This window comes from Trachinotus anak, unplaced genomic scaffold, assembly GCF_046630095.1.
Source record: "Trachinotus anak isolate AG129_WGS33_773 ecotype Australia unplaced genomic scaffold, CSIRO_AGI_Tana_v1 ptg000008l, whole genome shotgun sequence".
Taxonomy (NCBI): domain Eukaryota; kingdom Metazoa; phylum Chordata; class Actinopteri; order Carangiformes; family Carangidae; genus Trachinotus; species Trachinotus anak.
In genome coordinates this window covers 26,317,408-26,343,837 of record NW_027273859.1, presented here as the reverse complement: position 1 = coordinate 26,343,837, position 26,430 = coordinate 26,317,408, and the positions used below count along the sequence as shown (strand labels likewise).

The 26,430-nt window shown below is 42.0% G+C and overlaps 1 protein-coding gene across 3 annotated transcripts; it reads left to right on the top strand.

The window, feature by feature from the left end:
* Positions 1-460: 460 nt before the first annotated feature.
* ptrh1 (peptidyl-tRNA hydrolase 1 homolog) lies at positions 461-5,623 on the top strand. Of its 3 annotated transcripts, none has more exons than XM_071483870.1 (6): positions 461-726; positions 1,022-1,150; positions 2,877-3,096; positions 4,056-4,155; positions 4,400-4,445; positions 5,083-5,623. In XM_071483870.1, the coding sequence occupies exons 2-6, from the start codon at positions 1,043-1,045 to the stop codon at positions 5,350-5,352; spliced, it is 744 nt and encodes a 247-aa protein (XP_071339971.1). In that variant the 5' UTR covers positions 461-726; positions 1,022-1,042; the 3' UTR covers positions 5,353-5,623. The 3 variants fall into 3 exon arrangements, with proteins under 3 accessions (XP_071339971.1, XP_071339970.1, XP_071339969.1); XM_071483868.1 differs by having other exon boundaries at positions 513-651; positions 5,083-5,503; XM_071483869.1 differs by having other exon boundaries at positions 461-1,150.
* Positions 5,624-26,430: the final 20,807 nt, after the last annotated feature.

Below are 26,430 nucleotides of genomic sequence, written 5' to 3'. Positions count from 1 at the left end.
TTGCTAAAAGCATTTTTTATTTTGTGTTGACAGTATTTTCTGATTTATGGAATGATAAAAATAGATATCCCCCTACATATATATATATATATATATATATATATATATATATATATATATATATATATATATATATATATATATCTCAACAAAATGAAACATGAATTTTTAGCAAGGCTTTATGCACTCATTCACACAAATTGGTGCATATTTAATGAGACACTGACTCATTTGCATATTTGAGCATAAAATTTCAGAAAACAAGTAATATAAATAACAATAATATCAATGTAAGTAATGAACTGGGGGAGTTTCATAGTTATATGGAGTAAAATGTCTCCCCTGTCTCTCCTGTCCTGCCGTGGAGGGCTGAGTGAACTTCTCCGTCCTACAGCTGGATGGCGCTGCAGCCGCCGCCGCAGGAAGCGCCTGTTGTCCCACGTTGTCTTTGAAACACTCTTTGGCTGGTGATGGAGGGTCATGACAGGAGGACAAGCTAATGCTAGCTCAACCAGAGTTCAAAATATTCAAACAGAATGTTTTTAAGTCATCAGTTTCACCGGTATCACATGTTGTCGCATTGGTGCCAATGTTGTCATCGTCTCTGAAGTGTGTGTGTTTGTGTGAGGCTGCCCTCAGTTAGCCAGCGAGGTACAGTAAGCTAACTTTAGCAAGCCTCCAAAGTTACCCTCACAAAGTTAAGACACATGAGATGTAAAGTGAAAGGTACGTGTAAAGTTATTTTATAAATAACGTAGGTAAGAAACTAAAGGCAAATAAACGCAGACTTCTGGTTAAACATTGTCTTCAGATACAGTGAAACCCCACAGAGAAATCAGCTCATTGTCAGAATCAACATGCATTGTATTCTCATAGGGAATGTCGATTAATGGCCGTGAAATACAGTTAAAACGTTAAAAATTTGACTCAACAACAAGAGTTGGCCGTTTGTTTTAGTGGCCGAATGAAAAAAGTCACAGTTTTAAGTAAATTCTGTCGTTATTTGTCACACTTTTTCAAGACGCTGTTGAACTTTGTCACGATGCGACGACTTTTAACAAGAGTCATAAATAGAGTTTTGCTGAACAGTCCGTTTACACCTGCCATGGGGATTGAAGCAGAAATACACACACACGCCCGCAGGAAGCTGGTGAGTGTCATTTTTCTCTAGGTTCACTAAACCTCAGTAATCTTCAGTCTGGTTTTCAAATCCCAGCAAACATCACTCGAAAATCTGGCATTTGAGTTCTGTTTTGCAGATTACTAAAACTATCCAGCAAAACATTAAAGTTTGAAAACATTTTTTTTAATCAGTCTTAATCGCTTTTCAGTTCGGCATTATTGTCATACAAATACGTGTTGCTTTGTGTTAGACACTGATACAAAGCAGCTTCAGAAAATGTGTCATGTCTATCCAGCCATATGGTTACAACTGAACAAGGCAGCATTAAATTGACAGATTTTAGAATGGAGTTCGGCTTGTTCTCTCAGTTAACTGTACTTGTGTGTTTTATTTTCTTTGTGGAACCATAAGAACAACAGTTTTCTTTTAATGAACTTGTCATGTTTTTGATCTGTAATGTACTCAGTCATTTGACCTCCACTGTGTTAGCTTGGACTTGCCATATCACTGCATCTTGTTCAAGTAAAAATGGATGACAGCTCAGTGTGTAAAGGCAGAACACAATGTTTGCAGTGTGTCAGCAGCCATAGAGCCTGAGTCTAATACAATGTACTCTATAGTGTTTCTGTAAAGAGCTGTTTCTGCTGCCAGTGGCTCAGTACCATCAGTGCAAGGCAGTGGATGTATGTGTGTTTTTGTCAGCCTCAGCTGCCTCAGCTCTCCCTGGATTTTTCTGTGAAGCTGAATAAGCTTTTTAGAAGTAAAAAACCATTTCTCGTTACTGTTTTGTAAGTTTGTTTTAAAATCTTTTCATCAATGTGACTTATTTTTAAAATTACATTCATTACAATTTCAGACACACATAACTCATACCATATAACACAGTGTCACTTGAATAGTGACATAAGGCTCATGTCACTGTATAAATGTTACATAAACAGGTGGAAATAGTGCATTTGTTTGGGACTATTTTCAGCAGTGGATGAATACACATCTTGTCTAGTGAGTATTTGTGGCAGCAGGATGGTGTGTGTGGGACTGGGTCAGGATAAACTACAGTGTGTGTTCATGGTAATGAAGGAACATGTCACCAAGTGCAACAGTGAGCCTCACTGATGTGTTTCTGGACGACAGAGGAATAACACGTCAGGCTTCAGACACACACTTTTATCTGAAGATATTACTTTCAATAGTCAATGCATGCAGTGCTGTGCAAAAGTTTTAGGCACTTAAGATGTTTAGATTCTTCTCAATCAGGAGGCATCTGATTGGCCCCAGATTCATTCTGCAGCAGGACGATGAGTCCATACACACAACCAGTCATAAACAACTATCTTCTGAGACCAGAGGAACAAGGAGTCCTGCAGCAGATGCTCCGACCCCGACAGAGACCTGATGGGATCACATGAAGAGGCAGAAGACACTGAGACAGGAGAACTGTGGCAGGTTCTCCAAGATGCTGGAACAACCTGCTGAGTACCTTAAGACCTGTGTGCAGGTGTACTGAGGAGAACCGGTGCTGGTTTAAAGACAAAGAGGGGGGTCACAGCAAATACTGATCTGCTTTAGGTTTTTAAATAGAAACAATTCATGGGAACTATCTTCACTTTACTTTTAGAGCCTAAAACCTTTGCACAGTGCTGCAGTTGAAAGATAAATTAGTGTCTGCAACAAAACGATGAAAAGCTGCTTCATTACAGAACTGATAGCTGTAATGTGTGTGTGTGTGTGTGTTTGTGTGTGTGTGTGTCAGGTGGTGGGGCTGGGTAACCCAGGGATGGAGGATACCAGACACAGCGTTGGCATGGCGGTGCTTGGAGCGCTCGCTGCCCGGCTCGGTGTGGCTGACAGTTGGCGAGGCGACAAGCACGTGTCCGGTGAGGTCATCGTGTCAGAGGTCCAACAGACACGAGTGGTGCTGCTCCGTCCCAGGCTGCTGATGAACATCAACGGAGTGTCAGTGGCCAAAGCAGGTGAGGTCACACTGTGTGTGTGTGTGTGTGTGTGTGTGTTTTATCTCACTGGTTTTTACTGTTGTATGAATAGACGTGAGTTCAGGTTTGTTTTCTTTTTTATCTCCATGTGCTCTCCTCCTCTGTCCCTCAGTGTTTTGTTTTGTTTCCTCTATACACAAATTTGATTCGACGCTTCAGTCTCTCGCGCATTTTTATTTCCCATCTAATAAATTATCTCTGTGGGAGAAATAGTTCATTAAACATAAATTAAATTAACCCGCTGACATCGAAAGCACCTGAGTGTTTAGATCAGTGCTGGGAATAATAAATGAATGAGGACTCTTGACACACTGAAACATGTCAACATCAAATTCTCTAAGGTGACAAACACAGAATACCGTGTTCAGCTAAGGAACGCAGTGGCAGCCTTTGAATTGGAGTCTTTAATCATTTTAATTGCTTAATCAAGAAAAAATAATAAATGAAAACGTGATGTAAAGATCTGCTGCTTTCCTCTGTTTCATATCACTGTACAGTGAATGTTTAAAGGCTTTGGGCTGCTGGTCGGACAGAGAGAGACAGCTGAAGACTTCACATTGTGTCCACAGAACCTGTTCTTTTTCTGTCTTTTATAGAAAAATATGAGGCTCTAATTGAACTAAACTAAATTTCATTGCAGCTGCTCTGCTAATATTCCTCTCCTAATCAAATTACCAAAGGTTATTTTAAATCCCCCCAAAATTCAAATGAAATAGTTGATGTTATTTAAGTTGAGTAAGTTTTAATCCTGATCATATTCATATTATTAATGGAAATTTTGGCTCCATATAATCCTAAAGCAAAGGCTAAACATTAGCTTCTTATAAATGAACAAATTCCTGGACTCTTCATATTTGGATATTCATCATATACTGCAGCTGGGTGAGAAACTGATGCCACGTTGAATATTTTATGATCTGATGTCTCCTCCTCTCCAGCTGGTAAATACGGCATCAAGCCTGAAGACATCCTGCTGGTCCATGATGAGCTGGACAAACCTCTGGGGAAGATGGCCATCAAACATGGAGGAAGTGCCCGGTGGGTCTCAGTCGTCACGATGTTGTCAAGGAGTGGATGTTATGTGTAAAACTTTCGATGTGGCATGTGAAAAATAAAGATAATAAAGTCTCATTTTGTCAAGTGACTGATAAGATTCAGTGGTGCAGTGATAAACATCAGGATTGCAAATATAAGAAAACTCAAAATGTTGATTGGTTAATGTGATATTTTGTAGAAAAGAGTTTGATGTGAATTAACTTAGACCCGAACCTTTTCCTCACAGAGGTCACAATGGAGTCCGCTCCTGTGTGGACTGTCTTCAGACTGATGTAAGTAACAGGGAACGCACATACAACAAACAGGAACCACTCAAATGCAAGTGTTTTTGAGGGCGGGGAGGGGGTTTATTCTTGATTTGTGTTTTACTTTATTGATTTTATTGTTGTTTTTATTTGTGTTGCTGTGTTTGATTCAATTTAAGAAACATTGATCTGCTGGTTAAACTGATCAGGTATGTTTGACCCCAGTGTACATGAGTTACTCCATGGTGGTTGTTGATAAGGTTTAGGTATACAGCACCATTCAGACAGTGTTTTACAGAGGCACGGAAATGCATCAAGAATAGAACATTAATATGACATTAAAATAGCATTTAAAAAAAAAAAATTAAACTATTTGAATAAGTCATATCAAGGTTGCATAAAAGGTAGAATTTTAAAAGAAGTTCTGCAGTGATAAATAGACATTAAAAGCCAGTGAAGGCACAAGATTAAAAGGATTTCAGAAGACAGAACTTTCTTTATCCAGAAGGAAATCCAAAGATGGATGAAGCTGAAGAAGATGATAAAGATGGTCAGTATTCTGGCTTTCTGATGAAAGATTGGGGGAAAAAAAGAATTTTGTCTTTGCAAAGTAAAAAAAAAAAAAAAATCAAGCATCATAGTAACAGACTCGTCCCTCCTGCAGGTGATGCCCAGACTTCGTGTTGGGATCGGACGCCCGACGGGGAAAACACCAGTGGATCGTTACGTTCTGGGCCGGTTCTCCTCTGAGGAGAGGAAGATTCTGGACTCTGTCCTGGTCCAGAGTGTGGACCTCCTCCTCTCCCAGCTCTCCCAGCAGGACTCTCAGTCCCCCTCCTCCTCACCAGCAGGGGGCAGACAAGCGGCACAGAAGAGAAAGGAGAGGGAGCGCTCGGCCTCTCCAGCTGAGGACTCTGCTGCCGCTCAGAGCTGAATCTCAGAGTTATCAAACACAGCTGCCTCGAGGAGGAAACATGTCACAAGATGAAACATGAAGGTTCATCACTGAGACTGTATTTATTCTGGTGTGAGTTTAAATGGCTTAAAGAGACAATGCACCTCTGAAACTACATGGAAAGACTGAAAATTATGCAACAGGAGTAGAGGTGTAACCACAAAGATGAGATGAGCCTCTAGTGATTCATTTGTACTTCAGTCGGTCAGAGAACCAAACATTTCCTTCATAAAAAGCAGAAAAACCTCAATGAATTGATTGTGTTTTTATTCATATTTATCTGATTCTTGAATCTTCAAAATCAGAACAGATTTCAGTTGTAGTTAACGGTAAGAATTTGTTGAGGATCTCTAACTTCACAGGATACAACATGTTCTAAACATTTTGCTATTTTCTCCAAAAATAAATACTGAATGTGAACCCAAGAAAGATAAGTAGGAGCATTCATCCCATGATGTATTTTGAGCCAGATCCTGAAGCAAATGAAAGATTTCTGAACTTTTATTTGGATTAAAATAGCAAATGAAAAGGATTGTGCAGGTTTGGTGAAGCTACAATTTTAGAATTTATAAGAATAAAAATTAATTTTACATGCACACATACACGAACTATGTCATGGAGACACTGTTTCTAAGTGATCTCAAACAAATCAGTCAGTTAACTGATGAAGAAACTTTGCTTATTGTCTGTAAAGCCTAAAGCCCTGCTCCAGTGTCTCTCTCACCTGCTTATTCAATATGAACCTGTCCAGACTCTCAGGGCTTATGATTGTGCCATCAAAAGTTTTTTTTTTTGTCCTAGAAGCTGGAATTCTGCAGCTGATTATTTTACTTGTGCGCCAACAGCAGAATGAAAACTCCTGTTCTCCTTTGCATTTTTTATGTTTTCTGTATTTTTGCTTTGCATGGTTTTTGTGCTGGTACATTTTATACTTTATTCTTGCAGTGACTGCATCTCCAGAACCAAATCAAAGGTCAAAGCCTCTGGGCCTAGAATGACATGTTATTCATTCTCTTTATTTGGTCGGGATCCTGTGTTGTAGGACAAAGACTGTCCTGGGGTGGTTTTATTCATTTGGGGTCTCAGTATAAAAGTAAATTAGCAGAACAGCAGAGGTGATGCAGCTCTAACAAGTCGCCTCAGTCAAGAATTAAGCCAAAAAAAAAAAAAAAAACTTGAAGCAATCCTCCTCAAACACACGGTTCTCCTCACACACTGCTCCATCCTGTCCTCCCTGATGTGGCTCTTTTGGCTAAAAACATATTGATTTCCTCTTCCGATTGTCACACTAATTACACTCTTCATCAATTAGCTGCCTTTAATGAGTTGCATCGAGTCAAGAGGCGCACTGCGTTCTCACACTGCGGAGAATGCCAAGAGGAGGCATCAGGGGGGTAGAGGGATGGAGGGACTTGCTGAGGAGGTGGTGGACAAAAAAAGCCAGAAAAGAGCATATAAAACAGCGGAAAGAGGCCGACGAGCTGCTGAATGAGGGAAATCAATACAAAGGAGGCCAGTAGATTGCGATGGAGAGCTGAAGAAGAAAGGGAGAGAAGAAACAAAAGGGGCCAAACATTGTTTAGACCCGGTTTGTTTGAGGCCTTCTGTCCTGCGGTAGCTCAGAGTCACAATAGCTGCAGGGACACACTTGTGGACATGAGGAAGGGGGGGGTCAACTCAAAGGAAACTTCTTCAATCTATGACAACCCCCACCACACACACACACACACACCTCGAACACCCCTCACCCTCCCTGTCTTTCTCTGCTGTGACCCCGTTGAGCCACCCTTCGCCTCCATCAGGCCACTTTCCCAGCCCCTCCTCACTGGTCAGCTTTAGGAGGCTTCACCAGCAGCTTCAATAACTTTTCTTCTGCAGGGGTCAGAGGTCAGCAATGGGGCTGGACACCCGGGCCTTTAGAGGAGTCCCTAAATTTATTCAGGAATGGAACCCCCCACTCACCCAACCTCCCCCGGTGCTCTACGGCCAGGCATAGCTGGGCTAACAGCAGCCCGGTGGGGGGTCTTCCCACAGATGTGCTAACTCTGCAGAAACACAAAACAAGCCCACAGACTCCACTGAAACTGGGAAGGCTAATTAGAAGAGCTACATTAAAGGAATATGCACACATTTACACTCTTAAAGCCCTAATCTGTGTCTGTGAGCCATGCGAGCAGGTCCAGGGATGATGTGGTTAAACCTGGTCCATTCGTGGTCCCCACTTACAGACCCCTACTGACCGTGATGATCCTCTAACTTTTCTTCTTGCCCCACCATGAAGTTGACACTTGTGATTTTTAGTGAAAATGCCTCGACAGCTATGAGATGGATTGCTATGAAATTTTTATTGATACTCAAATTCCCTAGAGGCTGGATTCTAGTGACTGTGGTGATCCCTCAAAAGGTTTCACTGATTCAGTGAAATGCTTCAGCATCTACTTGATGGATTGGCAGCAAAACTTGTTCAGACATTCATGATTCCCAGATGATGTACCAGTGTTACCGTGAGGCAGTGGCTTTTACTTCAATATCTCAACAGATATCAGATGGATTTTACCAAATGTTGGGTGCGAACATGCTAAATTAAGATGGTAAATATTAGCAAACAAATGCTAAACACAGTAAGCTTCTTAGCATGTTGACATTGCTATTTACCTCAAAGCACCACCCAAACAGCACAATAAATCCGGCCCAGACTTGTTTCTTTCACGATTCAATGGCCCGAATTTGGCCCATATATGGAATGATTGCCAGATGCTACTTTCACGTCTGGACAAATGCTGGTGCACAGAAAAAAAAATCCTCTGGCCGTCAGCCAATACAGAAGGATAACAGCTGGAATCTGCCCAGATGTGCAACTATATGGGCCGGACTCGGGCCGAGGACCCAGGTGTAGCCTATGTGGGGCCAGAAGTCTCATTTTGCTGCAGCCTCACAGAGCTGCTAGCATGACTGTAGACTCTTATACTGATACTGAATCAAATGACTGTAATGTGAAAGAGGTTACTGCACCCTGGCAAAGCTTCCCATCATGCTGCAGCTGTAATGAGCTCATACTTTTGGTTTTAAGGCACATTAATCTATGATCCAGTCTCCAGCAGCAGGCGGCATCACCTACCCAGCATCCATCACATCGGCTGCTCTTCCTGGTCTGGTAGTGATGTAGCCGTGCAACAAAGAAGGTCATCCTGTCTGCATCTTTCAATGAACACTCGTCTGTTTGAGCTCATCACACCGTCTGTCTCTTGTGTTGCTGGTCTTGCTTGTTCCATATGGCACCGGCAGCCGGACACCAGTTTCTGACCACAGTTACCAGCCCTGTTACCCTAGCAACCTGTTGCACCACCACCCTGCTGCAGAGGCATGTGGCATTAGAGGTGACTCTCGCAGAGACAGTTGCTCTGCTTCCCTGAAGTCTGAAGTTAGATCTGCTGTGAAGCCTTACAGCAGATATCAGTGGTCTCCAAGCTGAGGCGTGGGGCCAGCAGCAAATGTTTTCACAGTAGCAGAATCACAGTTGACAGGTGACAACTTTGTTCCCCCATCAACTAATGGGTTTTTTGCAATCTAATACCAATGTCTGATACCAGTCAGTGACAGTTTGTGTCCATGTATTTCCATTTCTTGTCAAAAACTGTATTCTCATTATTATAGAGAAGCCTCTGAAACATTAAACGTTACACATACTTCAGTTTCTGAGCTCAAACTCATATTGGAGAGAATATCTGTAGTTTTTGCAGCTCTAACCCAATTAAACAGTGTATTTGTTTATATATGGGAAACTAAGGATGCTGAATTCATTATTAACAGTTCCCTTTTTGCTGGGTGTCATTGAATGTACAAAAAATATACTAATATATACTAAAAATATGATGATTCTCTGCGGAGTTCTGCAGTTACAAGGACAATGTTTTTACTGACATTCATGTGTTACAGACATTGGAGAAAGGATATCCTTGGAAAGTGTTAGATGAACTGAATATGTGTGTTCAGTTTTTGCTTAATTTTGCTGTAATCAGGCTCAAATTGTTCTAAAAAGGCGGAACTAGTCAAACTACACTAACTAACCAGTTGTTTTTAGAGCGCCTGGATCCACCTGTCACTTTCACCTCACACACCCTCACACAGGGTCTCTGCACACGTCTCCTTTACAGTGTGAAACCTCTGGACTGTAGCCTATCGTCTCTTTGGTGACAACAAAAATTAACCCAAAAAAACTAGCTAGCTGTTTCCAGTCTTTATGCTAAGCTAAGCTAATTACCTACTGTTTCTACAGTGGCTCTGTACTAACATGACAGTGGTATAAATGTTCTCATCTAATGCTTAGAAAACATGAGAGCAGATACATGTATTTTTTGAAAAGCCATGCTGTTTCTTTGAGTTTAAAATCTTTTATGTCAAGATAAATCTCAGGTCTTTAGATTCTAGGTCATCTTGGCTTTAACTCTTTCAATCCCAGCTTTTATCCTTTTACTATTTCATCCTTATTTCTTATTTGTGGTTATTGGTTTAAGGCTGACTCTGCTTCTTTCAGTTTGTGTTGGTAATGTTGCTTCTGTCACCATTTTATCCTCATATCTTATCTGCAGTTGTCTAAATGTCTGGGGGGCACTTTGGGGTTTTGTTTTTTTGTTTTTTTGTTTGTTTTTTTTTTTTGCTTTGCAGTTTTTGTTTCGATTGTTCTTTGTACACAGATCATAGAGCAGCCAAGAGAAACAGCCTGAAGCTGCTTGCATCAGTCCGGCCTGTATAAAGAGGTAAAGGCTGAATGAAAGAATATGACTGAATGAGTCCACACCTCTGAATTATAGCTTTATATTACTCACCTAGACAAGGATAGAAAACTATTATTGTTAAATAACTTTCCCATAATGCATCTGCTGTCCTCAATTAGGGATTTATAAAACTTCACAGCACATATAAACAGTCTTCTTCTACTGATTTGCACCATATCTATTCTCACTATATAGACAATATATAATTACATTTGTTTGCTGGTACATACAGTAAAATAAGGTTGAAATTGGTCTTTTAATTGTATTTATTTCACAATAATGTTATATTTAAAATATTTTCTTGGTGTAATGTTGCAGTAGGGACCTGTAGTGAATCTACAGTTTCTTTCTTTCAATAGTCTTCTGTGTTTTTTTGTTTTTTTTTCCTCCAGCATCACAGAATAGACTGAAGTCGTCCTGGTTTCCCATGGCAGAGCCGAGTGTTACAGTGAATCCAGGCCCGTTGGGGATCCTTTTCTCACTCGCCTCTTTCCGATGAGCAAGCATTAATAACGCGTCCTTTTCCCCTTTCATAGCCATAATCTCCAGTGATCTCGGGCCTCCCGCACTAAATTATTCTTACAGGGCCATGAAAAGGCAGCAGCGGGGCCCTTTAAGAGGCAAATGAGCATCCAACGTGCAAAGATGTTCCCAGCAACGGAAATGTTAACTTGCCGTACAGAGCAGGGCAGGGCAGAGGGAATCCACTGACATGTCTGATGAGAGGGGAAGGAAGGGTCCACCATCGCCCAGAAGGCAAAGCCTGCTGGGTAATTTATCCTCTAACCTCTTGTCTAAGTGTTTACATTTGGCTTTTAGCTGATGGTTCTGTCCAGAGCGGCTCACAAGGAGTGCAACAGTAAAAGAAAGATTCACATGCTGGATTATCATCCAGGAATCCACCCTGTGCTGGATTCTTCTATAGATTTTATTTTCCCTCCTAAAATTTACCAAAAATAATGTATTAAAAGGTGCAGAGCCTCTGAAACCGTACTTGGACCATCATGGGACAGTACAGCTCCCTACTGAAACCCATGGTCTCCTTTACTGGTGGCAGCTCTTGCTGTTTGACTGAAATAGGCTGAAAGTTGAAACCAGTTTACATCCCACAGAGCTTCACCACCACAGAAGTTTCAGGAAGTGACAAGGTGCTGATGTTCCGCAGGTGTAATGTTTACTGTTTTCACCGTCTTATGCTACGACCACACTACTACACATATCATATAACCATTCGCATACACTGGGCATGTGCGAGCTGGTGTAAACAGGAAGTAGATTGTATTTTCTGCAGTGGATTAAAAATAAGTAACAGCAAAGACAGTTGTAGCATTAAAATGTGGAATTTAACTGCACAACAGCTGCTAGCAAAGACAACAGGGTCAGTAATGTTTGTAATTCATTATCCATGTTGCTTTTACCACTGGTAGGCGAGGCTGATAAGACCCAATCAGGGAGTAAATACTTGTCTACTTCATTGTTTCCAAAGGTCTCAGTTTTTTCCCGTCCAGACTACAACACAAAGAGTTTTAAACTAAAACGGGTTCAGCTGCGTTTCAGAAAGTCTCTGTTTTAGGCCTCCTCTAGGTTTCAAGGCATTTAACTCACAACCACAAAGGTGGACCTCACTGTTGCGCTACAGGAAGAGTAGCTGTGGTGTCAGAGGTAAAGACAAAGGTTCATCCACTGGGGACCATGAATGTCTGAACAAAATTTTATGTCAATCCATCAGAGGGTTTTTGAGATATCTGACAAAATAAGTGAAAACCTTGAACTGCTGGTGGCGCTAGGTGAAACCTCAGGAAATCACCAAAATCAGCAGGGTTCATCCTCTGGGGAACATTAACATCTGCACCAAACTGCTTAGTAATCCATTCAACAGCTGTTGAGATATTCCAACCTGGACCAAAGCAGTGGACTGACCGATGGGCAGACATTTCCATCCATCATGACTGGTTTCAGACTGTTTCAGAGCCAAAACACAAATATTCACTATTGGTGAAGGTGTAAAAAAAAAAAATCTTAAAAAGCTGTTAAATATTTGAGGCATGTTAGCCTATAACTACGAAGAACTGCAGGAGGGTCAGCTGTCAGTTTCTTCTTCTACAGAGCAGGTTTTATCTGTTACTCCCAAATGTTAATTTTCATTTAAAGAATAGTTTCACAAAGTCGGGTCTGGTCTCAAAGAGGCAAACCTCCCTCAAGATACGAGACGGAAGAGATGGTGTAACTGTGTTCGACCGTCCCCACATTTCCAGCCAATACTCAAATATCTTTTCCTTTACCCCAAAAATAAGTCATTTGGTTCAGAGAGGTTTTTCTGGTAGTTGGACTGGAGCCTGAGAGAGAAGCAGAAACACGGAAGCACAGGTGATGTGAACGTGAAACAGAGTATCTGATAGAATATACTCAGGCTCAAGATCTGTCATCTGTCTGAGTCACGTTCGGTTTTTTCATCGTCCACTTCTCAACCGTCAGCAACTGCAGCAACTTCTTTGTGATGTGTGTTGAAATGATGATGGATGATGTGTCTGTCTTCACTGAATCTAACAGACAGAGAGGCGAGGAACAGGCTCCTTTCATCCTGTAAAGACCCATTAAAGCAAACTGAACCAGGATTTGACTCTTCTTTTGTGCCTTCCTCAGGGTCTGATGTTTCAGATTAATATCAGTTTCATCTCTGTGTGTCCAGTGGGAGCAGGATGTGTTTAGCCTAGCTTAGCACAAAGACTGGAAGCAAGGGGAAACTGCTAGCCTAGCTAATCGTAATCACTGGTAATTGAATGAATTTAATTATTTAGGAAAAAAAACTTTAATTAAGGATTTCTGGAAGTTACACTAGTATTAAATTACTTATGAAAACATGATCTATTTAGCAACAAATTTAATTATAAATTAATATGAATTAATTGATCTATTTTTTTTTTTTTTTGCTTTATGGTGATCTGTGACTGTGTGTGAAAATTAGGTTTTTCAGGCTCCTCATTTCTAAAATCATTTTAAAGTAGTATTTGTTTATATTTATGTTTATAGGCCTATTTATTATTATTATTATTATTATTATTATTATTATTTGTTCATATACTGTATATATACTTTATTAAATAAATAAATAGATAATAAATATTATTCAACTTGGTAAGCACTCTGCAGATAAATAAGAAAATTAAATCATTTAGATGACAAAAAAGAGAAAAAAAACAATTAAGCAACTGTTCTGGAGCTTTCGATCATTTTACATGATCTTCATCAGTAGAAGGACTTGCACAGTCTTCATGCAAACGTCAATGACCATATTTTTCTGGACGTTTGAGGGCGTCTCTTCCATGTTGAGGGTCGGATTTAAATGTGGTTTCTTGAATTAGAATTTAAGGTTAAGGCAACATTTTAAATGATAAATTAAAATAATCAAAGTTAAAATAACATTAGGTGTTTCAAGACCTCAGGAAAACATCCTATAAATATTTTTAATTCATTCATTCATTAAAAAAAATGATTAAAATATATTTAACTTTCATTTTCCTCAAAACAAAAGCAGCTTTGTTTGGAGCAGTGGCTGGTAGTGACGCACAGTGTGTCGTTTTTCGCAGAGAATTTCGTTTGCTCGGCATCAGAGTGACTTTGTGCACCTTTTTGTTTGTTGTTGTTATTGATTGTGTTGTTTTCCCACCATCACATCATCAGTGAGGGAAGCCTCTGAGCTCCGACTGTCTCCTACAGCAGCAGCAAAAAGCCACACGTCATATATTCAGCGTGTGTGTGTGTGTGTGTGAGGGAGTGTGTGTGCGTTACAATGCAGTGTTTATATGAGGGTTAACAGTGTTTGGATTGTAATTCAAAATGAAGAAAAAGCAGAAAAGAGAGAGAAAAAGGAAAAATAAGACCCTTGTGTCTTTAAGAGGTTTGCTGCTCCTTCATTCGCAGCTGCTCTCTCTCTCTCTCTCTCTCTCTCTCTCTCTCTCTCAGTGCAGATTCATTACTTCTTCTTCTTCTCCTCCTCCTCCTCCGGGCACAATGGGCATTTATCATCACCCCCGCGGTGTGTGTGCATGTGTGTGTTTATTCAAATCTCTGTACCAAGAGCAGACCGGCCCCACTCCCGAGCTCTCTCTCGGTGACACGGACGCACCGGGGCTTATTGTTGGAGGAGCCCCAGAAAAAGCCCCCGAATCGGCCAGAAGGGAGGAGGAGAGTGAGGAGGAGGAGGAGGAGGAGGAGGAGGAGGAGAGCTGGAGCGACAGCAGGAGGAGACGGTGGTGGCGGCACGCCGTCCGCTCGCACCCCGTCCTCCATGCGACCATCCGGGGGAGCATCCAGCCTCGCTGCCCGCTGCCTGCCTCCATCGTCAGCCCCCCCCCTCCCCCCCCCTGCCTGCTGGAGTAGCCTGCTGCTTCCAATTTCTGTCCTGGAACTACACACGGAGGAGCAGGTGCATCATGCAACCTGCAACACATCCCCCTCTTTTTTTTTTTTTTTTTTTTATTCTGTGCAGGTTTGTGCGGGGGAAAGGTGAGAAGCTGCGCGGCTGAAAACAGAGGTAGATGGTGTAGTTGCATCTTTTTTTTTTTTTTTGGGAGCTTTTTCTGGGGGGAAACTACAAGGGGAAGGAGGGAAGGAAGGAAGGAAGGAAGGATGGAGGAGAGAGATGCGTCTTAACAGGTGCAGATATGGCGGAAAAGGAGTTTTGGGCAGAAAGTGCTCTGATTCCCGGGCCCCCCCTCCAGATGAACTCACAGTCATGTCTGTGTGTGATATTAACGCATGGGGGGCGATTTCCCCCTCAGCTGCTGGTCTCTTTTTACGGGATCGCCTCTGATAAATTGGAGAGTGGCTAATTAGCGGCTGTGATTGGATAATGTGGCTGATGCGGCCTGTGATGTGTGAAGGCTGCTGCTGACTCCAGGTCAGCTCACTCTCGTGTGAATGGAGGAGACGACCCGCTTGTTCCTCAACATTTTGAGGCTTTACAGAAAAGCGCTGCTCTCCCTCTCTCTGATCTGCAGGTTGGTGTGTTTGTGCCTGTGTTGTTCTCTTGAGCTCTGGCTGCTGATTGTCCAAACGCAATTCTTGTGAAATTTAAATCCTGCCGAGAATTGTGCCTGGACATCTGTTGCTGGACGCTCCTGCTCATCTGACCCTCTGCTCCCGGATCACATCTGCTTTTTCCTTCTTTGCATGTTGTTCATTCGATTTATCACTTTTAGCTCATGTTCTCCTTTTCCATGTTTTTGTTTTTTTTTTTTTTTGCATCCATATACACTTCGTGCTCTTTCTGTTTCAGGGCCTTTAAAGGGCCACACTCGTTTCCTGTCATCTTAATTCGACTCTAATTTGTTTTTTAATGAACTTAAATTCTCCTTTTTTGGCTCCTTTAACTGATTAACTGAAGCAGAAAAAGCCCAAACACTCACTTTTTTTTTTTTTTTGCAGATTTCTTTGTAATCAGAGGCTTCCGGGGAAAGGAGGCCAACCCAAAAAATTAAGAGTGATAATTAGGTATTTTACAAGCTTGGACATTTTTTCTAAGTTGTTGGAGTGAAACTAATATTTCTCAGGCAGGCCCAGCTCCACAGCTTCTCTCTTTATTTTACTCACTTTTCCTCGCAGGGAGGGTTTATTGTCGCTCCACTGGTGAGCTTTTGTTGCCGCCTTTTGTTGGCGTTTTGGGGATTATAATTTGCATAATTCTTCAGGAATGTATCATTTTAATTTTGTTTAACAAACCGTGACCTTTTCCAAGCCCTTTATCCTTTTTGATAAAGGGTGCCATTACAAGCCAATAAAGACGGAATTCGTTTGTACTGATTCTACTGTTGGTGAATAATAAAGAATTAATGGTCATTGGAAGCATCAGATTTTTTTTTCTTCCATGTTTTTCTTCCTCTTCTTCTTCTTTTCATGTATCCAAATTTTTTGCATTTTGTTTTTTCCCATGCATCATTTAAATGTCCTATATTTAGATTTATTAAACTGTAAAACTGAATTTTAGCAGGTTAAGAAGTGAAAGATGCTTTTTTTTTTTCTAGGAAAGCAGAAGAATTTTTTCTTCTTTTTGTGGTGCAGCAGGCCCCATGATGTTTAGTTTCCTGGATGCTGGGTTTCCATTAGCCAGAAATAATGGTGCGTGAAACGTGATATTTTTGGGTGTATTTTCTTCATAATTTGTGACAGAAGTTTGGATGTTGTCACGAAAAGCAGAATTTTTGGTGGAAGAATTTGTCACTATTGAGGGAAAATTTCATTTCAGTCCAAATATGACATGAAATTTTAGAGAATATAAACAGATTTTTAAAAAAAACATGATATTCGCAATAAATGTCACTGTTCTGTAAAAAAAAAAAAAAAAAAAAGAAAGAAAGAAAAAAACTTCAAAAACTTAAGTTTTTATTTTTATTTTAGTTTAGGGGTAAAACTATTTGCTAAGGATATTGGATTTTTTTTTGTATATTTTAGTTTATTTTAGTTTTTATAAATTGTTATAGAACAACAGTAAAATCTTCTGCCAATATGTGAAAGCTGTGACATGACAGGAATCTGAAAAGGTGTCAGCAGCAGGGTAAACCAAACCCTCAGTTTGACTTTGGCCTCCTTGGGTTTTGGAACCGGGGTCTGTTTGATTTTCACACCACAGCATCACCTAGGCTTGGATGTGTCGGGTCTCCTCTGACTAATTTGCTGCTGTAATCCGCTGTCAGCGTGTTGCCCGAGGAGCCGGGCAGCTGTGGGACGGAGCTCAGCCTCAGAACAGTGGATTAAAAACTTGGGGAGGTGTGTGTGCTCAGTCCATGCACCACCACCCAAGTTGGGGAGGAAAACACACCGGTTGTCTGTTGACCAAGTGCCACTGAACGCCCCATAATGACTGGATCAGAGAGTCAAAACTAGGAGGAAAACCATTCTCCTCTTGATATCAGATCATTTTGAGGTCATGAGTGGAGCTGGTGTCATTTCATTATTTTGATACCTGATATCTGAGCTTTGGTACCAAATGATCCTTTTTCTGATACCTTACCTCACTTTGAGATGTTTAAACATGTTTTCATCAAATTTTTCAGAAGCCAAAGTTCAAATGTTAAATGTTTTCTCAACAGCTACAAGAACTGAAATAGGTTGTAAAATTGACAAAATTTTAACTGAAGTCTGGATCGAAGATGAGTCGACAAGATTCTGATTTCAATGTCGACTTCCAGTTCTCGACAGTGTGTAAAACTTGGTGCTGCAGATACACTTCAGTTGAAGTGTGAAAAATATTTGGAGTTGAGCTGTGATGCTGCGAAGAGTTGTCTTAGTTTTCTCAATCAAAATACCATCACAAAGTTTTTAAGGCTTAGACCAAACACACATCTGTGAAAATACACATAAAAATGTTGAATTCTTATTAACTCATCAACAGTTGCAACTAGTTAAACAAAGAGTGTGCTGTTATCTTACTTTATTTTTATGGGTCTGAGGAATTAAAATTATCCAACAATTAAAAAGAAAGAAATGGCAACAATTAAAGGGAACATTTTGAAAAAAAATGTGACAGAATTTTGTTTAAAACAAACATATTTTTACGGTGAACAATCTCATATTTATCTTGTGACACCTCGTCGTGTCCTGACCCTTGGGCTCAGAATTCTATTTGTGTTTTATTGCATTTGATTTCGCTTTAAACAGTTTGTGTAACCAAAGTTTTAAAATAACTTAATATTTAAAAAAATAAGCATAAAAAACTACTTTTTTACATATCTGATCTTATCTGTGATAAGAGATTGGAAAAATGAACAAATCTGTTTATTTCAGCACCAATGATCCTAATACAGAACCAAACCCTCTGTTTATTTCCCTTCAGTTTGAGAATAAATGAATCCAAATTCACAGAACCATAAACGCTCTGTAGCAGAGCTGCTGGTGTAGCTGAAGCTTCACTCCCTCTGGCAGCGAGGGCTACTTCAGGTGCACTTGACGAGGAATTGATCAGTATCGACAGTGATATTGATGACAAAGATATCTTGAGGAAACAATTAGGAAGGCAGTGTAATGATCAGACAGATCATTACAGCCATTTAACCCCACTGGCATCTGCTGATGAGGTATAGACCGTGTTTCCACTTGGTCTGGAGTCTTGAAAGCTCAAACGTCAGAGGCTCCTGGTTGTTTTGTGCACATTTTAAATGATATGGCCTCTCCTCGTCCTCGTTCTGTTCAATTTTCACTCTCATTCAAGACTTTACAAAGGTCAAATATGGTAAAAATGACCCTGTTTAAACACATTCAGGATTAAATTGGTTAATAATGAAACTTCATGAGCATTTAGGCTGCGTGAAATGTTTCAATAACTGATCTAGATTCATCTGTGTCTTCATCCCCGTGTTAGGTCAGAGGTTTTTGTGTCTGTGGAGGGGGAGCGACTGAAGATAAATGTTGGCGCAGCGTTAAAACATTCAAAAACGCTTCCTCTTCCGGGTTTGGCCTCCATGTTGGACGCTGTTGAGCTGCTGTCGTCCTGCTGCGTTCTGCTCCGGGTCACCCACTTCCTCCTTCATGCCCCCCGCCTCCTCTTTCTCTTCCTCCCAACATCACCACCACCTCCACAGTCACATGACCCAGGCTGTGTCATCACTGTGACACACACACACATACACACACACACGCACACATCGCTGCAGAATAAAACGGCAGGGACGAAAGATGAAGGGAGGGGACCGGATGTGGGCAGAGGAAAAGGAGGAGGAGGAGGAGGAATGGGAGCATCACAGGGGTGACGTCACATCACGACCTCCTTCCCAGCATCCCTCCCTCCCTTATTCCCATCACACACACACACACACACACACACACACACACACACACACACACACACACACACACACACACACACACACACACTCCAGCAGCAGCAGCATCTCACCAGATCTGAGGGACACGCGAGAATGTTGAAGGTCCGTCGCTGGAAATGACCTCCTGTGACTCCACGGAGACGTGTGACGTCTTCTTTAGAAACAAGCAAAGAAGCCATTTTGTATGTGTGTGTGTGTGTGTGTGTATGTGTGTGTGTGTGTGTGTGTGTGTGTATCTATGTGCATCATCCACTTATTGCAGTGTCGTGTGGTACGGGTACGCTCGCTGGTGAGGACGAAATGGGTTAACGTTTTGGGGTTGGGGGTGTGAGAGGGACTGCAGATGTCCATATGATGTAGCACCCCCACCTCCACCCACCCTCCTCCTCTTAGTCCCCCACCCCTCCGCCCAACTCCACACACGCACATAAAAACAACCCCCAAATAACATCATCATCACAACCCATCACCTCCTGCAAAATGTCACCACCGCTCTGTTTGTCAGCCAGTGATTTCTGCTGCAGAGACGGGGGCCGGCGGCCATGTTTGGCCCTCAGAACGCCACATCTAACAAATGGCTCCTTTACGACTCCCACACACACACACACCCACACACGATATTAAAATACATACATGGGTAAAACATGTGCGAGCAGGGGTTTACGTGCTCTTTCTGGACGCCATTTGTTCCTCTCTTTCATCTCGACTGGAGACGCCCGGGACGCCTGCACCAGTCTCTGACCGAGCCGCCATCACCACCTTCACCTCCACCGCCCATCACCCCTCTATTGGTACCAAACAGCAGCTGGTCCCCCCCACCACCACCACCACCACCACCACACTGCACCACTGTTCAGCCCCAGCTGCAGACACACAGCTGTGGTTTAGCAAGGGCGCTCTGACATCACCGCCTCCTCCTGGCCAATCATTCGCTTTATTTATTTTAAGCAACACTTACTGCCTGGCCACAGAGGAGGACATGTTGGGGTTTTAGCTGGAACTTGTCCCTGTTACCGTCGACCATTAATGTGACGAGGAGCAGAGGCCGTTTAATAATCGAAGGGAAAACAGAAAAGAAAAATATCTATTTCTTTTACAGTGTAGAGGGAACAGTCTGAAGAATGGAGTCACCCTGTGGTGCTCTTATACCTCCTCCTCCTCTTCTTCTGAAAGTCTGAAAAATTTAGAAATATTTTTTAGTGCCACAGCTTAGACCGACCTCGATCTGCTCGAACAAATTCACAGAAGAAAGGCTGATCTGAGGTCAGCACTTACTCAATAAACCAGACCTACTGTTTTCTGAACCACACAAAGAATCAGTGATTAGACTCATGTTCAGTCTTTTTGCTTATTTTCAGATCCTGAATGTCCTGTTGGATTTTTAAGTGTTAATCTAAAATCAAAAGACAATGACTGAGGAGGTCCATGTAAGTGTCTGGTACATGAACACAGTGTGTAGTGACGTGTTGGTATTTTGACTGTCAACTATTCTTGGTTTAATTTTGAGAACCAGACCCTTGGAATTTAATATAACAGCATCATATGAGGAAACTACGGTGGCCCTGAGAGCTCAATGCACTGCAGCTCAAGAAAACACGTGCAAATAGACAAAACACAAACCAATTCAGAAAACATTTGACAATACATGCTGCAAAAACAGACTTTAAAAACATCTAAGAATGAATTCCTGCATGTAGAGGTATGTTGTTGGTGAACCAAGAAAAAAAATGGGCAATAAACTATATGTAGTTTTTGAAAGTAGAAGCCGAGGTAGTGATTGTGCTCGTTCGCTGGGGTCAAGGAGCTGTGCAGAGCAGCTGCAGAGCTGCAGCTCCTCGTCCCTTTCAGCGTTATTACCATAATATGTGGTGGGAAAGGAATCACTCATCAATCAGAAGTGTTGGGAAAGTGACCACGCCAAAGACCCGGGCCCGCTGTTTGAGCAGCAGGCTCACAGGGGTCAGCCAGGGTGCTCTGCATGCATGTGTGTGTATGTGTGTGTGTTTTGTCATTAATCACTCCATGTTTGAAGAGAGTGAGAGGCGTCACAGCCTTCATCTTCCCCTGCTCTCCTCCTCCTTCATGGCCGGTGGCCTTCGCACCCCATCTGACCACCGCACAGAGGCCAAGGTCAACCTGCCCCCCCACCACACACACACACACAAACACACACACACACACACTCCCTAAACCACCTTCTCATCTCCCATCAGCCCCCTCCAGGAGTCACCCTTCACCCCACCCCCCCTGCTCAACCTCCCTCACATTCCCCCCACCGCGTCCCCTTTGTCCACCTGTTGTCCCGGAGACTCGATTGCCACTGAGACCACCCCTCTACTGTGTGTGTGTGTGTGTCTGTGTGTGTGTGTGTGTGTGTGTGTGTGGCAGAGGTCAGGACAGAAGCTAAAATAACAGATAATCTCACATAATACTGGTCAGGCCATGACACTATGGAGGCCACTCAGCAACAACATACACAACAAACAAAGTAACAGGACACAACACGACACAACACGACACAACACAACACACACATAACTCGAGGTAACGTCAACACACCAGGGCTCTCACTTAGGATTTGGACTCTCCAGTTTATTTCCAAATCATCTCCTCAAAAGTTTTCTGGAAAGAACCAGAGCTACAGTTTGGTACTAGTCACTGGTGAAGTTCCAGTTATTTTAAATGCTCAGCTAGCACAACACTGAGACCTTTAATCAGGATAGCAGGAGAGCTACATATGCTAAATGTGTAAAACAAATTTACAATTCAGCAAAAATAAAGAATAAAGTTTCAACTGAAAATGCCTGAGTTTAAATGAAGAACTTTCTTTCATTGTAATTAATCTGGAAGTCAATAACGCACTAAAAATAATAATAATTAAATAAAAAAAATGAAACTTTCAAGAACTCATTAGGGAAATAATGTAAATGTAAATAAAGTGTTAACAAAAAGGAGCTGCCCTGTTCAGTAAACCTGGTTCACTGTCTTTTTTAATCATTTTAAAAGTATATAATTTGAAATCAATGTCACTGATCAGTCATTGATAAAGGTAAGAGCAGTGTTTTGAGCTTAATGCCAACTTCACTATGCTAACAAGCTCACAATAACAATGCTAACATGCAGGTATAACATGTTTAACATGTGGCACATTAGCATGCTAACATCTGCTTTTCTTTATAAACTACATTTTAAAATAAATATGTAGTTTATCAACATAATGAAAAGCATTTTTGTATTTGAATCTATCAGTGAAGTTACTTTATTTATCGTATCTGCAGAGCTTTTACTTTGGTTTCCCCGCAGCTCTCCTGTCAGTAGTAAAACCACCTGTGCTCAGCTCCCCTCACCACCTGATTTAACCGCCTGCCTGCACACCTGCCCCTCATTCCCCTCCTCAGCTGCCCCAGTACACACTCCTGCCCTGCTTGATTGTTTAGTGTGTGTACCACCTGAGCATCCGGCCCTCCTGTGTTCTGTTTTTCTGCCTGTTATGACCCTTTTTTGGAAACTTTATTCTGCCTCAGTCTTGCTCTGCTTTTCGACCTGCCTGCCCCTAATTCATGTGTTTGATTCCGCTGCCTGCAAAACTGAACTTCATTCACTGACGACTGATGTTTTTCATGATTCTGTTTAGGCAGCTTAAAAACACTCACTTGAAGCTCTAGACAGAAATTGTTGACTTATTCATCCAAAATCAAAATCTTTCCTCAGTCTCGGTGAGGTGTTTTTGAATGTAATCCACATTTGTAAGCCAGTTGTCCTATATTGACGTTCTAGTTTGATAACAGGGTTTGGGATCCTGTCTTCAAGTCCTGGACTTTGTTCAACCTGCATTTATTTTTCCCAAATATATATGGCAATATATTTAGGGATGACTGTAGGCCACTGGATGCTAGTGTAACTCTGGTTCCCTCGACAAAGCCAATGGGATTTTTACATTGTCTTTTGGATTACTGCGGAAAATAAACTCTGAGACAAACAACAGCTCATGATCCTGACACATTTTGTTCAGCAGGATAATCTTCGCTAATGAAACCACTTTGTGATGTTTGAGGTCTAAATACAGTCAGCAGAAGCAGAAGGCTAATGTTGGGCTGTAAACCAGCTACGCCGCGGTCACATGACTTCACCATCACCACCACTAAACTTCCACTTGTAGTTTGATTTAGCTCTGAGCTCTTCTACAAAAGCCTTTCCTCTGATACAGTTTGTAAGAGCGCGAGTAGAAACACAACGAGGCTGTAAAGGTGGACCGGTGAGGAGATCGGTTTTCATGTTGGACTGATGACGTTTATTGTTCCCAACAACCTCTGTAGCCTCATTAAGACACTTGGTAACTGCCCTTTTTTAACAGACATTAAGGCTTAAAGAAATCAGGACTGGGGTATTTACAGACATATTTTATGCCGTACAATAAAACATGAAAATGTCTTGAGTTGTGTGTGAACCACAGACCTTATTTCAGCCATCTGACCAAAAATCCATTAAAAAAACCCAGAGACTTCACTACGAGCTAACAGGAAGCGCTAAAATGCTAACTCCTGTGCCACTATATGAAGAGATGTTTCGACACAGTAGCAGCAGCTCATTGGATGTAATGTCAGTCTGTTGACAACAGCTATGGATCCATTCATACTCCCAAGAGGATGAATCACACACACACACACTTTGGTGATCCCCTGACTTTTCATCTTGTGTCACTTCATTGTGTAAACGTGTCCTGTATTTTGGTTTTATCACCTGTAAAACTAATGAAGCTCCCATCAGCCTCAGCTTTGCATTAAGTTGTCATCGTTCCACCAGGTCAAACTAAGATGGTGAACATGGTGAATATTAACCTGCAGGTAAACATTTGACTCAAAGTGCTGCTGAAGCTACAAATACATTTATTCAAGTGCAGTTTTGTACTTTAAGTATTTCCATATTCTGCTTCTTTATATTTCTGCTTGAATACATTTCATTAACAGCTGTAGTTATGAGTTACTTTACAGATCACGATTTTACAAGAAAATATATGACCAACCTCTAAGATATGTTGCATTGTTATAAATTAAACTACCCAACAGTATATAAAATAGTTTAAATGATTTATTTAATAATTGTGCTGACAGGAGGAATTCTGCATAATGAAAACTTTCACTTTTGATACTTTTTGTTTTCAATACTAAAATACTTAAAGTATTTTCATAGTGTGATGCTCCTTTTCCTCCACTACTGGCCGCTGGCATGGCTGAAGACTCAAATCATCATAAAACTTACAAAAATCTATCAACCTATTGCTGGACTACCTGCTGTATCAGGGCCTCGGTGTTTCATGCTATGGATTGTGATATGCTCTGCTGGGGGCCTCTGCACACATGGATTTGAAAAACACCTCCTCCTGGGTAGTGTACGCCACTTGTGACTGTTGAGGTTTCACTCTGGTCGTCCCTGCAGCTCAGGCCCGTCCCGTTCCTCTCCGTCCTACCAGGGGACGGCCAGCTGCAGGAATTCGAGGCGAGAGCTGGGCCCGTCCCAACCGTCCCAAATGACTGCACACACAAAAAAGGATTTAACTCTTTGTCACAATTGTCCCCTCACACTCTGGCCTGCAAAAAAAAAAAACAGCACAAGACTCCTTAAACTAACCCCCCCGCCCACCACCACCTCCCTCCTCCCCTCCCACCACCCTCAACCCTGACCCACCCCCTCATTGTATCCACTCCCCCTCCTCCCCTGCCCCTACCTTTCTCCTGACCCCGGCCGCGTGCATAAAAGACCCATCAGAAGTATCGCTGGCCACATTTACAAGTGAAAGAGGCCCAATAATGGAGCGGTTAGGGAGAAGAATGAGGAGACAGAGGGGCACTCACAGATGTGGAGGTGGGTGGGGAGGGGGGAGGAAGGAGCAGCGTCCCATTGTTGCCCTCCTCCCCGATGGGGGGGAAGCTGGGAAGGGGTGAGGAGGTAAAGCAGGAGAGTAGGAGGTGAAAGTGGATTTTTAAACCTGATTTGTGATGGAGGAGCCAAGGGGAGGAAAGAGGAAGAGGAAAAGAGGGATGAAGGAGGAAAGAAAGTGAAAGGAGAGGAGAGGAAAAAGAAAGTAAACTCTCTCTCTCTCTCTCTCTCTCTCTCTCTCTCTCTCTCTCTCTCCTGCGGGAGCGTGTGAAAACAGGCTCAGAGGTCATAAGAGGTGTGTGTGTGTATGTGTGTGGTGGTCATCCTGGCATTATTATATATGTGTAAGTGTGTGTGTGTGTGTGTGTGTGTCATTGTCCAGACAGAAGGACGGAGATGGCGATACAGCAGCTGGGGTGAAGAGGCCTCTAATCTGACCTTCGAACCCCTCCTCTTCCTCACACCGCCTGCGTGGTGGCGGAGGAGGGGGTGGGGTTAATGAAGTCATCACGGCAGGATCGTGGTGAGATGTGGCATATATAGGAGGCGACGGGGCGCCGTTAAAGGACAAGAGGATGTTTCCAAAATGTTGTCAGCAGGGCGGGAAATCGACACCGGGAGATGCTGCTGCTGGGTCGGTCACCTCCAGCAGGTGACAAGACGTCTACAAAGAAGCCGAGCGGCCTCAGGAAACTGAGTCAAAGTCGGTGGTGATGTGACCACAGTGTTTCTGTCCCAGATCCAAAAGGTTTTTTTTAATCTCGAGTGACAAAGAGACTTTAACTTTGTCCTTACGTTTCTCCTTCAGAGGAGAGAGAGGACGAGCAACACGAAGCAGATGTCCACAGTTGAATTCAAACCACAAACCAGTGTTTTTACATCTTTTAGCCTATTTCCTACTCAGCCTGTATTCTTAAGTTTGACATGAAAAAGTCCACTTACTGGCTTCTTCCAGAGCTTTCAACCACATCTCACTGCTCATCAGCGACTAAAGTGTAACAAATTAAAACATAATGCATGTGCCATTATGTGAGGCTGAACTAATATGTCTATTTTCAACCGGAACGCCCCGAGAATTTCCAAGTTCCCTATTGGAAATTTAAAGTGGTTTCCCCATGAAATCAGATTTCCAACTCACAAAGTTGGGAGAACCTCACCAATCTCGACCTCAAAATCCAAGATGGCTGCCGTTTACATCAACATAAGTGAAATCTGTAGTAATATACTGTTTACTAGTCTCATCAGATCAGCCTACACACGCTGTCTTCTCTCTGCGGACATGTTGCTACAAAAGACCAGAACCCTTTATGTTCTTGTGCACCATTAACGTTTCAGCCAGAACAACAGAGACGACTTTTTTATACTGTTTACTTATGTATATAAATCAAACTGATCAATCATCAATAACAGCTGACCACCACACTCAAATAAATTAGAATCACAGATAATGTCACAAAATGGAATATCTTCCCTAACCATCTTCTGCTGTGGGAACAAGAGAAATGTCCTCACAACCAACACACACACACACACACACACACACACACACACAGAATACTAAAGCCTTCTGACATCTGTTCATATCC